This window comes from Musca domestica, unplaced genomic scaffold (assembly GCF_030504385.1).
Source record: "Musca domestica strain aabys unplaced genomic scaffold, Musca_domestica.polishedcontigs.V.1.1 4, whole genome shotgun sequence".
Taxonomy (NCBI): Eukaryota; Metazoa; Arthropoda; class Insecta; order Diptera; family Muscidae; genus Musca; species Musca domestica.
This window is the reverse complement of record NW_026712328.1, coordinates 26,711,515-26,729,635: the sequence shown is the minus strand read 5'-3', so window position 1 is coordinate 26,729,635 and position 18,121 is coordinate 26,711,515. Positions and strand designations below refer to the sequence as shown.

Below are 18,121 nucleotides of genomic sequence, written 5' to 3'. Positions count from 1 at the left end.
AAACCTACTCTAAAATTTGATGATATTTCCGACAGTATTTACTTTCTTTGAATAAAATTAAAAAAAATTTAAAAATTATGGTATTTGACTTTGTTTCAGTTTTTTTATCTCACCCTGTATATATAGTAATATGTATTTGTCATAGACCATTACGATTTTCAAATACGAAATATGAAGCAATAATGTAAATAATCTCGCTAAAATCATAAAAACCCCGAATGTCAGGAGGTACTGTTATATTGGGGCTATACATAGACGTGGCCCATGAGGAACTTCAAAAACGAAATTTAAAAGATTTCCGGTGAATAATGCCGCTAAAATCATCAAAATGCCGAATATGGCCACTATACGAAGACCTGGATCGTCGTTCCATATATGGCCCTTCCATAATTAGAAGAACTTTTGGAGCTTCTTGGGGTCTGCAAGCTAACAGGCAGGGAGAGTCAGCTGGCCTTATTAACAAAGAATGTCATGCGGTCCATGAGCTTATTTTGTGGACTTGTTGTGAAATAATATATTCGATTACCTCCAAACGATACGACTCTCCAAATGCTAAACACCCCTCATTTAACAAAAAAAAAAAAACTTTTCATAATTTTCAAGGATCTAAAACTGCAAGTTAATAACTTGGCATCTTGTTAAGGTTTTTGTTGCAACTGAATTGATTATCCTTCGCAACGAGTTTGTTGTCCTTAAACATTTGACTCCATGACGCAAGTATGACACCCAACCCAACCCCCTTTGAAAATGTTGCGGATGGTGGATCCGCAAAAATATGCACCAAAATGCAATCCATATGACTTACCTCCATGGCATGAAGGCCTTTGCAATATTCCCAAAATATGCGTGTGTGTGTGTGTGTGCGTTTGTACAGCAAAGGAGAACAACTGCAACATTCTCGTACTAACAAATCATGTAATCGTCACACATTTCTTTAAGAGTGTGTGTGTGCGGGATGCAACGAAACCCAGCTAAAACTCAACGCTCAAACAAACAAAAATTAAACGAAAAAATCCACCCTGATTTTCATGTGACGTGCTATTTCGTTTGCCACAAATTGCAACGAAATTTCACAAAAATTTTACAACAAAAAAAAAAGATTGTCCCCACCCACCTACACTCAGCCCCCGTTGCCTGCCATTCTGCACTTGGCCAACAATCAGGCGAAATGCACCAGCCTGTAAAAAAAAGTGGCGCAGACACGCACACAAATAAACGAAAACAAAAAATGAACGAATCCCAAAAAAAGCTAAAGAGGAAACAACAACAGCAGCACAAAAAACATGATGACAAACTCATTGCCAGCCAGCCAGCTAACCTGACCGCACCTCCCGCCCGCCCGCTAGCCTGTCTATTTGGAAGCATGCAATTCTATTACATGCGTGCCTCTTTTGCCGTGGCAAACAACGACAACACCGTCGTCAGCACAGAAATCAAACAAAAGGCAGTTACAACTGTCACTGCCACAGCAACTGCAATTGGAAATGGCAAAAACACGGGCAGCAGCGCCAATTCTGATGACGACGATGGCAGCAACAACAACTAACAAAGAACCGAAATGCAGCAATTGCAATGTGATTGCAGCAGTTGCACTTGCAGACACACACACACACACTATGCGTGTACAAGTGCAACTGCATGATGCAACAAAAAAGGTAGGCTCAAAACAAATACACACACACACGCATACATCAAACGACACTGAATTTTTCGTTGTTCTACTTCGTTCATAAAAAAGTGAGTGCGTGTTGTTGTATTTGTATTTTCGACATACCCTCCTCTTTCTCATATCTGTATTCCACCTTCTCAAACCAACAACTTTCTTTTTAATGTTACATTGTTGTTGTCGTCGTCGCCGTCATACTTTTTGTTTCGAGCAGCAGCAGACACATTATGGCGGGGGTCATTGGGAAGCAGAATGCGAGTTGGTTTCGTTGGGAAATAAAATCACCGAATTACAGCCAAAATATAATGTCATATGTATGAGCATGGGTGTGAGTGTGTGTGTGTGTGTGCATGCCTAGTTGGGTAGAGGCAAATGGGAATCGAACGAGTGCATCTCTGAATTTAATGAGAAATTTAAAAACTGTTTTATTTATGCGGATATTTAATTTTTATCCCCAAAAAAATGTCAACGTCATTCGACTAAAAAAATATATCATGCCAAAAATTTTTATAACATAAAAGGTTAAAAAAAGCAGTAAGTTCGGCCATGCCGAATTTGGAATACCCTCCACCATTTGGATCGAAGTTGGAATTATTCAAAAAAAAAAAAAAATAAATAAAATCCGTTTAAAATTGGGGTCTATAAGAAGATGTGGACCTGCGTAGGCAATTTCTGTCATTAACCATTACCATATTTAAATACGATACTTGAATAGTGTACCTAAAATCATCAAAATACTGAATATAGGTAGGTGCCGTTATATCGGGGATATACGATGACCTATACCTTCATAGACAATTTTCTGTTAGGTGATGTAGTACCTATTAGAAACTTTAAATACAAAATTTAAAACAACTCGCTAAAATCATCAAAATACGGAATATAGGGAGGTACTGATATAGTTGGCCTATACGAAGGCCTGTATCTTCATAGACAATTTTCTGTTAAAGGCTGTTGTACCCATTATAAATTCTAAATACGAAATTTTAAACAACTCCGGTGAATAATGTCCCTAATGTTGTCAAAATATCGAATATCGGGGGGTACCGTTATATGTGGGCTATACGATATCGTGGACCTATATAGACAATACTCTTCCAGGGGGTAAAGTACTCAGAAGGAATTTCTTTTATGGATTTTCAGACGATTCCAATGAAAAAATTGCCTACAATCATCAAAATACCGATTTCAGGGGGGGGGGGGGGTGTACCGTTATACGGGGCCTGTATGATAACGTGGACCAATATAGCCCATCTTCGAACTTGCCTGCAGACAAAAGACGGGTCTGTGCAAAATTTTAACTTCCTATCTTTATTCGTTTTGACACTTGAAATCGTCTAAGAATTTTCGGCTGATCAAAACTATATATAATTTGTTATATCCAAATACAAACATACATGGTGAGACAAAAAAAAACTACAACAAAGTCAAACGCCATAATTTTTACATTTTTTTTTTAAATTTTATTAAAAAAATGTCGGAAAGAGCATCAAACTTTAGAATGTTTAGATTTGTTCGAATTGGTCAACTTTGACACGAATTATGGCTTTCAAACGGCCAAGGAAACGTCACACGCTGCCCGAAAGTTCTCGTCGGTATTTCGGCCCATTCCCGGCGAAGAGCTTGCTTGAGGTGATCTATACTTTGGCATTTTTTTTAGTCCCAACCTTGTTTTCCGAAATACTCCAGACACAATAGTCCAACAGATTGGTATCCGGAAATTTTGGTGGCCATTGTGCGCTGGAAATGAAGCGAGGAACCTCATTTCGTAACCATTCTTGGGTGGCGCCTGCTGAGTGCGATGGTGCTGAGTCCAGTTGGAATATCCAAGTTCTGCGGCCAAAAAGTTTGCGAGACTAAGGCTTTAATACACCCTTCAGAATATTTTCGCGATAATATTCGGCATTTATTCTGTCGATTAATACGAGCGGAGAGCGACCATCGGCTGTTATGGCGGCCCACACCATCATCATAGCCGGCGCTTGAGTTCTGGTGGCCAACCGAAAGTGTAGATTTTCAGCTGACCTCTTTGGCAAGTCACAACACGATCATTTTGTTTGTTTACAAACTGATGGACAACAAATGTTTTCTCATCGGAGAAAACCAAATTCGGCAGTTCGCCACTTTCGGCCAAACGAAGGAACTCTTTGGCTCTTTTGGGTCTATTTTCTCTATCTTGCGGTGTAAGTTCTTGTACTTTTTCGGATTTCAATGGCTTTACCCCGATCTCATTTTTCAATATTTGCCGAATGGAATATTGCGATATATTCAGCTCATGAGCCATTTTTCGGCTACTGCGACGCGGGTTTCGATTAAGTCGCTTCTTACATACCATTTCGGCAGATGTTGCTGTTTTCATCCGTCCACTTCCTTGACGTCGAGCTACCCTTCCAGTGTCACGGTAACGAGCGATGCTACGAGACACAAAAGATTTATTCACATTTAAATGCTGGAGTGCTCTAACTATAGCCACTTGTCGTTGTCCAGCCAAATATAAAGAAATCGCACTATGACGCTTGAATTCCATCATGAATAACTCTTTTTCTGGAAAGTTCTCTCCAAAATGCTTTTGTACGCTTGCAAAAAATATAATGAGCTGTCATTGGAATAATTTTAACAGCTGTCTCATCCTGTATATTCTGGATCAGCGTAAAATTTTGAGACGATATTGGCGAATTTTGCCAGTAGACAGATTAACTTCGTCAATGGGCCATGTCGGTCCACGTGTTTGTATAGGCCCCACATAAAGTACCTCCCCATATTCGGTATTTTGCTGATTTTCACAACATCATTCGCCGGAATTGTTTCAAATTTCATATACAAAGTTCGTAACGGGTAGTACAGCCTATGGCAAAAATATTTCGTATGCAAGTCCACGTCTTCGTATAGCTCCCACAGGACCTCCCTTTATTCGGTATTTTGATGATTGTAGCGACATTATTCGCCGGAATTTTTTCAAATTTCGTATTTAAAGATCTAAATGGGTACTACAGCCTTTGACAAAAAATTACTTATGCAGGTCCGCGTCTTCGTATCAGTATCAACTTTCTCATAATATTTGTCTCGTATTTTTAATTTTTATACCCTACACCACATAGTGGTAAGGGTATTATGTCTTTGTGCATTTGTTTGTAACATGGAGAAGGAAACGAGATAGACCCATAGTTACTTTTGAGAACCTTCATAGAATCACTTTCTGAGTCGATTTATGCATGTCAGTCCGTCTGTCCGTCCGTCCGTCCGTCCTTCCGTCCGTCCGTCCGTCCATGTATTCTTGTGAACAAAATGCAGGTCGCATTTATTATCTTCTATTTGAATTTGGTGAGAATCGGATCAAATTTAGATATAGCTCCCATATATATCTTCATCCGATTTCGGGTTAAATGTGCACCAAATGTCCACTATCAGTCCAAATTACCTGAATTTTGGCACACCCAACCGAGTTCGGCCTAGAAGCAAGTATATCAAATTTGGAGAAAATCGGTTCAGATATAGCTATAGCTCCCATATATATCTTTCATCCGATTTGATCTTGAAGTCCTTCACATTCCTACTATGCACTCCACAACCGTGATATTTGGTACCAGGTATTAGATGGAGCATAGAAATAGCTGTTTTAAATTTTATCGAAATCGGTTCAGATTTGGATATAGCTCCCATATATATCTTCATCCGATTTCGGGTTAATTGACCACCAAATGGCCAATATCAGCTCAAATGGCCCGAATTTTGGCACATGTGACCGAGATTAGCCTTAAAGCAAATACAACAAATTTGGAGAAAATCGGTTCAGAGACAGCTATAGCTCCCATATATATGTTTTATCCGATTTGGTGTTTAAGCCTCTCACATTCGTAATATGCACTCCACAAGAATGATATTTGGTACCAGATATAAGATACAGCCCAGAAATAGCTGTTTGTAATTTTATCGAAATCGGTTCAGATTTGGATATAGCTCCCATATATATCTTCATCCGATTTCGGGTTAATTGTGCACCAAATGGCCGATATATGTCCAAATGGACTGAATTTTAGTACGTCGTACCAAATTCAGCCTAGAAGCAAGTATATCAAATTTAGTGAAAATCGGTTCAGATTTAGATATAGCAACCATATATATGTTTCATCTGATTTAGTGTTTTAGACCTTTACATTCGTAATATTCACTCCACAACCGTGATATTTGGTACCAGGTATTAGATGGAGCACATGAATAGCTGTTTTAAATTTTATCGAAATCGGTTCAGATTTGGACATAGCTCCCATATATATCTTCATCCGATTTCGGGTTAAATGTGCACTAAATGGTCAATATCAGCCCAAATCACCTGAATTTTCGTACATAAGACCGAATTCAGTCTAGAAGCTAATACGTCAAATTTGAAGAAACCCGGTTCACAGATAGTTATAGTTCGTAAAATGCACGATAGAATCAGATAGATTTTGATTTTGTACCAAATATCTCATAGAGCTCTGAAATGCCCTTTTTACGAGAGCTCTACTAAATATGCATAGTGGTGTAGGGTATCATATAGTCGGCCCCGCCCGACTTTTGAGCTTTCCTTACTGGTTTTTATTTATTTTTTTTCTCCACCTATGAGGGTGTCTTCCCTTTAAAGACACATCCCAAATTTGTGCTTTCGTTGTTTGTTGTTGTTTTTTTCATTCTTTCCCTCAATGTTGCATGCAATAACAATGCAATTTTATGCATTTGTGCTATTCTCAATTTGGGGAAAGTTCACCGTTGCACTCCGTCATTCCAAATGACTTGTCTGTCAGACAGGATGTTAAGGACTTGCAAAATTTTTGTCAAGCTTTGACAATAACAACATCATCATTAAAACAAACAAAAAAAAAACGAAACATAAGAGTTGCATCAGTTTCCTTACCGTCGTCGTATCGTCGAACGGTCGGTCGGTCGGTTGGTTGGGGTTGGGTCCATAATGACGTCAACAACAATAACTTGAAATGCGACTGATGATTATGATACTGATGTGTCTATAAGATATATGTAATGCATGCTGTGCTTTGCAGTGAATGCATTGACTTCCTTTTTGGGGAAAAAGGTAAAACACAACAAAATATTCCACTCCTTGAAATCTGTCAAAAATGTTGCTGCTGCTGTTGTTGTTGTTGTTAATTTCGATATGCATTTGCTTTTGTATAACCTTCACTTGTCACCTTTTATGTTATCTGTGATTCCTTTTCCAACATTTTTTGCCCGCCAGAACATAGTCATTACTCCGCACCATGTTCCGGTGCACTTGACAGTGCAAAAACATATCATGTTTCCTGGTCTCTGCATGGTGGATGTATGAAGCCTAGCATCGGTAGGAGTACTTTTTTTACTTCAATTCCCATACCTACTTTTTTTCTTATTTTTATTTTTGGAATCCTTTTGAAATATCCCTAATTTTTTTCTTCTTCAAAGTCCATTCTTTCCCCTTGCTGAAACGTAATGTTTCTTTTCCTTCCGCTTTTCTGTTTCAATTTCAAGTGCAATGGTTTTACCAAAAAATAAATGACAACACCAACAAAAACAACCAACACAAAATCGTCTAATGAACTTCGCAGCTAGGAAGCCAACAAGATGTTAGATGTCTTCTTAGTTTGGAAACAACACTTGTCATCTTTATGTCTCCATGACCCATCACGAAGTCATCATCATGACAATGAAGCTAACATTACAATGTTGCCTCGCTCTCTCTCTCTCTCTCCCTCTCTTCATTGCGCAAAGCTTCATTTACATTTTAATACTCATACTGGTAGTTCTTTTGCTTGGATGCATTATTTTGGTTTGTTTTTTTCGTTATTTTCAAATTGTATGAAATGTCTTGGAACAGGGTGATCAAGACGAGAATGGTTTTCGGAAGTTTGAATATTGTTAAATTTCAAAACAACTAAAGATACGTACTTAGAAAATATGGTCAGGGCTTTGAAAATAATTTAATCGGGCCGTCGCGATGTATGGAATCAATGAAAAAAACCTTGTTGATTTCAATTTGTATACCCTCCACCATAGCATGGAGGGTAAATTAAGTAACGCAACACCTTAAAATACATATTTTAGACTCCACAAAATATATATTTTTATCAGCATACAATTTTCTGTCAAATCTGCATATCCATCCGACTGCCGGTCTGTGGAAATCAATCTAGCTTCCGAACGAAATGCAGTACATTGATGAATTTTTTTACTCCGATGTGTGTTAGGTCTGGACATTTGGAATTGAAAATGGGCTATACAAGGGTGAGATGAAAAAACTGCGACCAAATTCAGACTGCTGTCATTTCTAAGCCACTCGTTCGACAGCTGTTAAAATTATTCCAGTGACAGCTCATTATATTGTTTACAAGCGTACAAAAGCATTTTGGTGAGAATTTTCCAGAAAAAATGTTATACGTAATGGAAGTCAAGCGTGATAGTGTGATTTCTTTATATTCGGCTGGAAAACCACAAGTGGCTATCGTTAGAGCACTCCAGCATATAAATGTAAATAAATCTTTGGTGTCTCATACCATCGCTCGTTGCCTTGATACTGATTGTTGTTGTTGTTGTTGCAGTGTTAACATGCTCCGTTGTTTGTGTTCTGATTAATCCGGCTCTTCCTCAATGTCCAGCTTTAGTAATTCTGCTGCAATTAAACAGATGCAGCGTATTGTGCGGGCCTGTATCGCACGCTGGGCAGGCGTTCCGAACATCTTCGTCAATTCGTGCCCAATACGAATAATGGTAGCGTAACCCGAGCTCAAGGAAGTGGACGGAAGAAAACAGCAACATCAGCAGAAATGGTTTGAAAAGTAAAGAAGAAACTTGATCAAAAGCCTCGTCGCTGTGGCTGAAAAATGACTCGTGAGCTGAAAATATCGCAATATTCCATTCGGCAAATATTGAAAAATGAGCTCGGGGTAAAGCCATTGCGATTACAAAAAGTGCAAGAACTTACACCTCAAAAGAAAGATAATATACTCAAAAGAGCTAAAGAGTTTCTTCGTTTGGCCGAAAGTGGTGAACTTCCGAATTTGGTTTTCTCTGATGAGAAAACATACGTTGTCCAGCAGTTTGTGAACAAACAAAATGATCGTGTTCACTTGCCAAAGAGATCAGCTGAAAATGTGCACCTTCAGTTGGCTACCAGAACTCAAACGCTGATCATGGTGATTGTGTGGCCAGCCATAACAGCCGATGGTGGCATCAGAACAAATGCCGAATATTATCGCGAAAATATTCTAGAGAGTGTATTAAAGCCTTGAGCACGCAAACGATTTGGCCGCAGACATTTCAACGGGACTCAGCACCATCGCACTCACCACGCGCCACTCAAGAATGGTTACAAAATGAGGCTCCTCGCTTCATTTCCAGCTCACAATGGCCACCAAAATCTCCGGATACCAATTCGTTGGACTATTGTGTCTTCAGTATTTTGGAAAGCAAGTTTGGTACTAAAAAATACCCAAGTGTCGATTACCTCAAGCAAGCACTTCGCCGGGAATAAGACAAAAAACCACAGAGCAACATTCGGGCAGTGTGTAAAGGATTCATTGGCGTTTGAAGGCCATAATTCGTGCCAATGTTGCCCAATTCGAACAAATCTAAACCTATTCTAAAATTTGATGCTATTTCTGACATTTTTTTTGCTTTCATTCAATAAAATTAAAAAAAAATAAAAATTATGACGATTGACTTTGTTGAAGTTTTTTTATCTCACCATGTATGAGTACCCGCAGATTAAAATTTTTTTGGTTGTTTTAGTCACAATTTTAACCTGAATTTACTGCAAATTGGCACCATGTGTCCGCATTATGTAAGAAATATGCTTGCATAGAACTGTCAAGTTTTGGTACAGTCCCCATATAACTGTACCTCCCGATATTCGGTGTTTTGATGATTTTTGTCACACTTTTAACCGGAAGTGTTTCAAATATGAAATTTGAAGTTCCTTGACATAAAATTAATCATACAGGTCCACGTATTCGTATAGGCCATACGTAACGGTACCTCAAAAAAGAGCTCATCGAAATTTTATCGGAATGGGTTTCTTTATATTGAATAAAAAGACTGAATTCTATTTAGCATAATTGCTTCTTAAGAATTTTCCTTTAGAAAAGTGTTCTATGGAGGACAACCCTCAAAGATTCTATGCAAAGAAGACCCTTCGAATAGGGCTTTGATGGAAAGAATATATTTGAAGAGGCCAGAAGAAGAGCTTGCAAGGTCTTCTGTTGCAATAAAATCCATCAAAAGATTCTCTATAAATACAATATCTTTAGAAAGAATGACACTTCTAGCAAAAATGAGATTTCAGAACATTTAAAAATAAAATTAAGAAAAAGAGACTTTCTAAAAAGTCTTCTGTGGAAAAAATTATCATCCAAATAGTCTTCTATGTAAAGAAAATCGTAAAAAAAATCGATGGGTAATACCTTCCAAAAGGTATGTCATGGAAACATGCCTTTCAAATATCTACTTTAAGGTCTGTGGAACGTAGACCCCGTAAAAAGTCTTCTAGGACACGAATAAATTTCAAACTATTTTTTTTTTCAAATGACCTTCAATGAAGGAAGACATAAGTCCGGCATGGTATGTAAATGACTGTGGCAACAGGTCTTTTCAAAATGTTGTTTGTGAAAATACACTTTCGAAAATGTCGTCTGTGAAAAAATACCTCTGAAAGGGGCTTCTAAAAAATAAAACTTTTCCAGGCATTTCCAGCATATAAATGTAAATAAATCTTTGGTGTCTCATACCATCGCTCGTTGCCTTGATACTGATTGTTGTTGTTGTTGTTGCAGTGTTAACATGCTCCGTTGTTTGTGTTCTGATTAATCCGGCTCTTCCTCAATGTCCAGCTTTAGTAATTCTGCTGCAATTAAACAGATGCAGCGTATTGTGCGGGCCTGTATCGCACGCTGGGCAGGCGTTCCGAACATCTTCGTCAATTCGTGCCCAATACGAATAATGGTAGCGTAACCCGAGCTCAAGGAAGTGGACGGAAGAAAACAGCAACATCAGCAGAAATGGTTTGAAAAGTAAAGAAGAAACTTGATCAAAAGCCTCGTCGCTGTGGCTGAAAAATGACTCGTGAGCTGAAAATATCGCAATATTCCATTCGGCAAATATTGAAAAATGAGCTCGGGGTAAAGCCATTGCGATTACAAAAAGTGCAAGAACTTACACCTCAAAAGAAAGATAATATACTCAAAAGAGCTAAAGAGTTTCTTCGCTTGGCCGAAAGTGGTGAACTTCCGAATTTGGTTTTCTCTGATGAGAAAACATACGTTGTCCAGCAGTTTGTGAACAAACAAAATGATCGTGTTCACTTGCCAAAGAGATCAGCTGAAAATGTGCACCTTCAGTTGGCTACCAGAACTCAAACGCTGATCATGGTGATTGTGTGGCCAGCCATAACAGCCGATGGTGGCATCAGAACAAATGCCGAATATTATCGCGAAAATATTCTAGAGAGTGTATTAAAGCCTTGAGCACGCAAACGATTTGGCCGCAGACATTTCAACGGGACTCAGCACCATCGCACTCACCACGCGCCACTCAAGAATGGTTACAAAATGAGGCTCCTCGCTTCATTTCCAGCTCACAATGGCCACCAAAATCTCCGGATACCAATTCGTTGGACTATTGTGTCTTCAGTATTTTGGAAAGCAAGTTTGGTACTAAAAAATACCCAAGTGTCGATTACCTCAAGCAAGCACTTCGCCGGGAATAAGACAAAAAACCACAGAGCAACATTCGGGCAGTGTGTAAAGGATTCATTGGCGTTTGAAGGCCATAATTCGTGCCAATGTTGCCCAATTCGAACAAATCTAAACCTATTCTAAAATTTGATGCTATTTCTGACATTTTTTTTGCTTTCATTCAATAAAATTAAAAAAAAATAAAAATTATGACGATTGACTTTGTTGAAGTTTTTTTATCTCACCATGTATGAGTACCCGCAGATTAAAATTTTTTTGGTTGTTTTAGTCACAATTTTAACCTGAATTTACTGCAAATTGGCACCATGTGTCCGCATTATGTAAGAAATATGCTTGCATAGAACTGTCAAGTTTTGGTACAGTCCCCATATAACTGTACCTCCCGATATTCGGTGTTTTGATGATTTTTGTCACACTTTTAACCGGAAGTGTTTCAAATATGAAATTTGAAGTTCCTTGACATAAAATTAATCATACAGGTCCACGTATTCGTATAGGCCATACGTAACGGTACCTCAAAAAAGAGCTCATCGAAATTTTATCGGAATGGGTTTCTTTATATTGAATAAAAAGACTGAATTCTATTTAGCATAATTGCTTCTTAAGAATTTTCCTTTAGAAAAGTGTTCTATGGAGGACAACCCTCAAAGATTCTATGCAAAGAAGACCCTTCGAATAGGGCTTTGATGGAAAGAATATATTTGAAGAGGCCAGAAGAAGAGCTTGCAAGGTCTTCTGTTGCAATAAAATCCATCAAAAGATTCTCTATAAATACAATATCTTTAGAAAGAATGACACTTCTAGCAAAAATGAGATTTCAGAACATTTAAAAATAAAATTAAGAAAAAGAGACTTTCTAAAAAGTCTTCTGTGGAAAAAATTATCATCCAAATAGTCTTCTATGTAAAGAAAATCGTAAAAAAAATCGATGGGTAATACCTTCCAAAAGGTATGTCATGGAAACATGCCTTTCAAATATCTACTTTAAGGTCTGTGGAACGTAGACCCCGTAAAAAGTCTTCTAGGACACGAATAAATTTCAAACTATTTTTTTTTTCAAATGACCTTCAATGAAGGAAGACATAAGTCCGGCATGGTATGTAAATGACTGTGGCAACAGGTCTTTTCAAAATGTTGTTTGTGAAAATACACTTTCGAAAATGTCGTCTGTGAAAAAATACCTCTGAAAGGGGCTTCTAAAAAATAAAACTTTTCCAGGCATTTCTCGCATTGACGATCATAAAATAGTTTAGAGTTTATCTAAAAGCGCACTTGTTCTTATATCCAATGGTTATAAATCATGCAAAACCCAACGCTTTTTAATACCAGTCCCCAAAAAATCGTTATGCCTCAAGCAGCATCTTGTTCGTACACCCTGTAAATATACGCCGAAAAAATTCCCATTCTTTTATGCTGTCCGAAAAATGCTTTGGCATTGTTTCTATTCTGCTTTTATTTCTCTCCTTTCATCCCATTAGGATGATACTTCCTCAAGGGACAGATAACCAAAAAAAGAGCCTCGGAAGAGTAAATATTCATGGTGTGGGAAGAAAAGCTGTAGGATGAATGAATTTACAAAGAGGAATTTGGAGTATGATGTTTTTTTGGTTACAATCACGAACACAAAAGCAAAGTGAAATTCAAACGAAAATATAAAGGGAATAACTGTCAAAATCAATCATTAAAAATCTCTCAAAAATTGTTCTGACAGATTGAAAAGAGAAAGCTACTTTGTTGTTTTCATTGCAATTTTGAAAAGGAAAAAAAAAAGTTCAAAAGGAGTCAGTTGAGCTGCACTCATAAATGACAGATAGGAAAATATTATCACGTTTTCTTGCGTAATACTCCTTATCAATCCAACGAATATGCTTTATCAATATATATTCTTTATCAATGCAATTGCTCCTGAATATGACCGATAATTTTGAAAATATGGACAGTTCCGCAATTTGTCACCACTTGCCAAATTTTTGGAAACCAAACAAAGCAACTGTAGAAAACTAGCCCAATTTTGAGATAACACTTTTGTTAACGAGTTACAGCCAAACTTCTTCACAACGGCTTTTCTTGTAACAAAATAAACGTCAAAACTTTAGACCTCTTCCAATAAAAAGTTCACGTTCTCTTTGGAAGGTGAAAAAAATTGCTCGATCCCCATTTACTATTTGTAACGAAATTCACCCGAGGTTGTATTACATTTTCTAATTACCTTCTTTCCCTTTTCCCTTCTTTACAGAATTAAATCATCACGTGCTACACCTGTTCCTTCAACACGTCGCACCTACAGCGAAGAGGACATTAATAACGCCATGCACGAAGTACTTTCTGGTAGATTGGGCACTCGCAAGGCGGCCGTTCAATTCAATGTGCCACGCTCCACGCTGCGCAACAAAATGTACAAAATGGCAACGGGTGCCAAACGTGGCGCTGATACCCCCACAGAAATACTACAACAAGAACTCGAAAAAGATTTGTCGGCCGATGAAGCTGAGGGCGATGTGGACAGTAATGCCTCGACGCCACAGCCAGATGATGAGTTGAGACGCATCACCACACCGACAATGTTAAAGAAAATTGCCGCTGCCAATAATGGCGAGGGAGCGATGGATATCGCCGATGAGCCACTTTCGTTGAGCTCACCAAAACCCGCTCACACTGAATCCTCTAAGCCCCAAACAAATAATTTACTAAACCCTAATGCCGAACTCTCAACACCACCACAGCCACAAATACCCCAAATAGATGCCACGTTACTGTTGCAGACGCTGCTTCTTTCCGACAAAAATCTGCGTGATCTCTTCAGTGCTTTGCTGCTGAATTCCACCATAAATTTAAAGGATGTTCTGCTGGGAGCAACTACAGCAGCCACAACTGCTGCTACGGCGGCGACGGCAGCGGCTGCTGTTGCCGCTGCTGCCACTGTCAATGAGCCAAACACAAATAGTCCAAACAATGGTAACCAACAACAGGACTACCGTTCACTTTTGCAATTACTTCTGCAGCAGCAGCAACAACAACAGCAGCAGCAGCAATCCTCTTTTGCCCCTGGCCGCCGTTTACCAAAGTCTGATACACCGGAAACGAATTCATCTATGGATCCCAATGAGTCGTGTGATGATCCCTCCTCGGCGATATTGAAAATTCCGTCCTATACACCGGTGGCTGGAACTTCCTCGTCCATGGGACCCAGTAGTTCTCGGGGATCACCTGCTTTGCATTGTCATAACAGCAACAACAGTAATTCCAATCGTAACGGCGGTGGTGATAGCCCGGGTCCGCTGATGCTGGTGGCAGCCAAAAATCAATTGGGCGCCAACAATAGCTTATCGGTGACACCGCCCCTGCTGCATGGCGGAGTCGATGGCCAAAGTAATCAACCGCTGAGAATGCGTGATGTCATTGCCAATAGCATACATCGGACCATGAGCGAACAGGCCAACAAAGATGTCCTCTTGGGTCTGGTGGCAGATTGTGAGCGCAACAACTCTTCAGGTATGGACTACAAGAAACCCACAATATCAGTGGTGAAAAATATTGGTGGTACTGATACATCGCGTTTTGGAACAGCGCCCAACCTGCTGGCAAATGCTGCAATGCACAATTCACATCATCACCACCACATGCATGCCCACCATCTGAGAAGTCAGGAAGCAGCAGCCTTGGCTGCTGGCAAAGGAACCCGGCCCAAGCGTGGCAAATATCGCAACTATGACCGCGACAGCTTAGTTGAGGCTGTCAAGGCTGTGCAGCGGGGGGAAATGTCAGTGCACCGAGCTGGTAGTTATTACGGAGTTCCACATTCAACACTAGAGTACAAGGTTAAAGAGCGCCATCTAATGAGGCCGCGAAAGCGTGAACCCAAGCCACAGCCCGGCCTCGATGGTGCCAGCAATAGTTCAAAATCAAATGCCAACATTCCTGCAGGTCTTGACAAATTAAAAGCCGGCAACGGACCGAATGCCAGCCTGAAATTAAGCGGAGCGGCTTTGAAGAGTAACGGTGGCACGGGAACGGCCGGATTTCCGGCAAATGTCGGTAACGGCATGAAACTGCCTATGTTTGATCCCACCTTAGCACATCTGCCCTATGCGCCAACCATGTTTTGGCAACACCAACAAGCCGCCTTCGGCCAATTACAAATGGATTTGAATCGTAATGCCACAGCCGCCAGTAGTGGTGCCTCGCCCACAGAAACGGGCAGTGAAATATTGAAATCACATATGCAGCGCTATCAGGAGGCCACAAGCGGTGGTGGTAATACAACAAATTCATCAAACGGTCCCAGTCCGATATCCAGTCCTCCCATAATAAGCGGCCATGATATTAATCGAGCGAGGGAGTTGTACGAAACAAATGCTGCCAATGGGGCGAATTTCTTGGACGGTATAATACGTAAGACGCTCGATCGTAAAAGTAATGAAGTTAGTGGCATTCCAAGCAGTAGTAGTAGTGGAGGTGGCGGCGGCGGCGGAGGTGTATTATTGGATCAGTTGTTGATGAAAAAGACCCCATTGCCGTTTACCAACAATCGTGGTATGGTCGATTACAATAGTCTGTCCCATTCGCCGTCCAACAAACGGACTGGTAGTCCCCTGTCATTGCGAGCGGCATCAATTAAACGTGAACGCAACGATAGTGGCAGTGATGACGATGAAACTTCTCAAAGTGGAGCGGATGAGTACGATCGCGAAAATAACAACAACAATAACACGAGTGGTAGCAGTAAAGGAGGTCATGGTAGTTTGAAAACACTGTTACATCAACGAGATCGTCGTATTGCTTCAAGAGATTCAGCCTCGGAAACCGATGCAAGTAGTTTAAAGAGTGAGCAACTGCACAACAACAACAATAACAACAACAGTAGCAGCCATCACATGCATTTGCATCACAACAACAATGGCAGCAATACGAACAACAACAACAACGTTGCCAGTGATATAAATGGCGGTGGTGGTGGTGCCATCAACGTTAAACGTGAAATTCCTACACTCGAATCTGGCACCTCGATACTGCAAGAGAAACTCTCACAAATCAAGTCGGAGCAACAGGAAAACGAAGAGAACTTATAGAATCAATTATCATACGGTTGTGGAATGGCCGAAGGTGTTGGTGATATTGACATGTTACAGCATTACCAATACCAGTCAAGGCGTCATTCTCAACCCCTTTGGTATGACCAACACCAACACCAGCACTATGAGGAGCAACAGCAGCAGCAACATCACCAGCATCACAATCCATGGCTAACACATCATGGACCGGGCGGCAGTGAGACATTAGCTAACAACTACTACAGTTACTGAAAACAAAACGACGAGACGAGAGAGAAAGTGTGGCAGTGGTAAAGCGGAAAGCGGGAAAACAGACAAACTGCTGAAACATTAGGCAGAAGTAATAAATAATAATTTTAGTGAAATTAAGTAAAAGAAAAACACACACAAATCAAATGCCTGTGCTACAGAAATTAAATGAAAACAACAACAACAACAAAAAACAACACAACACTACAAAAGAGAGCATGAAAGCATTTACAATTGTCAAACGTGTCAAGATGTGTAATTTTAAATGTCAACGTTAATTGAATGAAAGAATGAAAGAAGTTAGTCAAAATTTTTATGTTCTCACTTTTTTTTTGTTTTCTTTTTCTTCCTAAATATTCTCTATAGAATATTTCTGTTTTATAAATAATATTTGTTTTTTAGAAATTTGATTTTCTTTAAGCTAAATGGAAGGCAAGTGAAATAAAAGCCCACAAAGTGTATGTATTTAGGTTAAAGTTAACAAAAACAAAACCAAACAAACATGAGATAAGAAGACAATTTGGAAAAAAACAAAATAATACAAATAGTAATACAAACATACACTGATAAACATACAAACAAACATATATGGTATGGCGTTGTACATAGATAATCTTAGAAAGGTAAACAACAACAACAACAACAAAAGCAAACACTTTGTCAACAACAAAACACTTTTTAACAGTTTTAAAAGCCCAAAATAGTTAATAAACTCAACAAAAGAACAACAACTTAACAGTACTATAGATTTATAAAAGACATCATCATCAACAACAACAACAACAAACAGCAACAATACAAATGAAAACAATATACAAAACAACCTACATTATTAACTATATATATATACCAAAATATATATAAAAAATAAATATATTAAATGGTTTTTTTTTACAAAGTATATGTATATATAGAATAATTATATATGTATTTATTATTCATGCATATATATTTATATAATATATACAAAATACATAAAATTCACTTAATTTTTTCCTACATACATATATAAATATTTATTAGTTTCCTTTTCTTTTTTGACAATCGACGCAATAGGCACTTGTACAAACTAAAAACAAACAAACAAACAAACAAATGCGTTAAGCAATAAACTAAACAAACAATATACGACAACAACACTAACAATAACAACAACAATAATAATACAGAGAGTGTCATTAAAAATCGCAAAAAAAAAATATTTTTTTTTTTTGGAATTTTGTAGTTTTTTTAAAGGGTTTTCTTATTTTTTGAATTCCTTCTTAGAGCCTTAGGAAGGAGTTTATTGTGGATTACATGAAAATGGACCTTTTTCTAATAAAGGCACACGTTCCAGTAGAAAGAATCAACTCAAAAATAAAAAAACAAAAAGCAGAGGGTTTTATTTTAAATTCAGCAAAACGGGAAAATACATAGAAGTGTAAGGTGTAAGTGTAAAC

The 18,121-nt window shown here is 38.7% G+C and overlaps 1 protein-coding gene across 11 annotated transcripts in view; it reads left to right on the top strand.

The window, feature by feature from the left end:
* The window catches only part of LOC101898716 (mushroom body large-type Kenyon cell-specific protein 1), a 387,162-nt gene extending 369,349 nt beyond the window's left edge, over nucleotides 1-17,813 (top strand). For 10 of the 11 annotated variants that reach the window (XM_059126944.1, XM_059126948.1, XM_059126949.1 and 7 more), the window contains exon 7: nucleotides 13,619-17,812. In XM_059126944.1, coding sequence (XP_058982927.1) covers nucleotides 13,619-16,451 — 2,833 coding nt within the window. In that variant the 3' untranslated portion in view covers nucleotides 16,452-17,812. Of the gene's footprint in view, nucleotides 1-13,618 lie in introns of all 11 variants that reach the window. The other variant, XM_059126942.1, reaches the window with a different exon arrangement.
* Nucleotides 17,814-18,121: the final 308 nt, after the last annotated feature.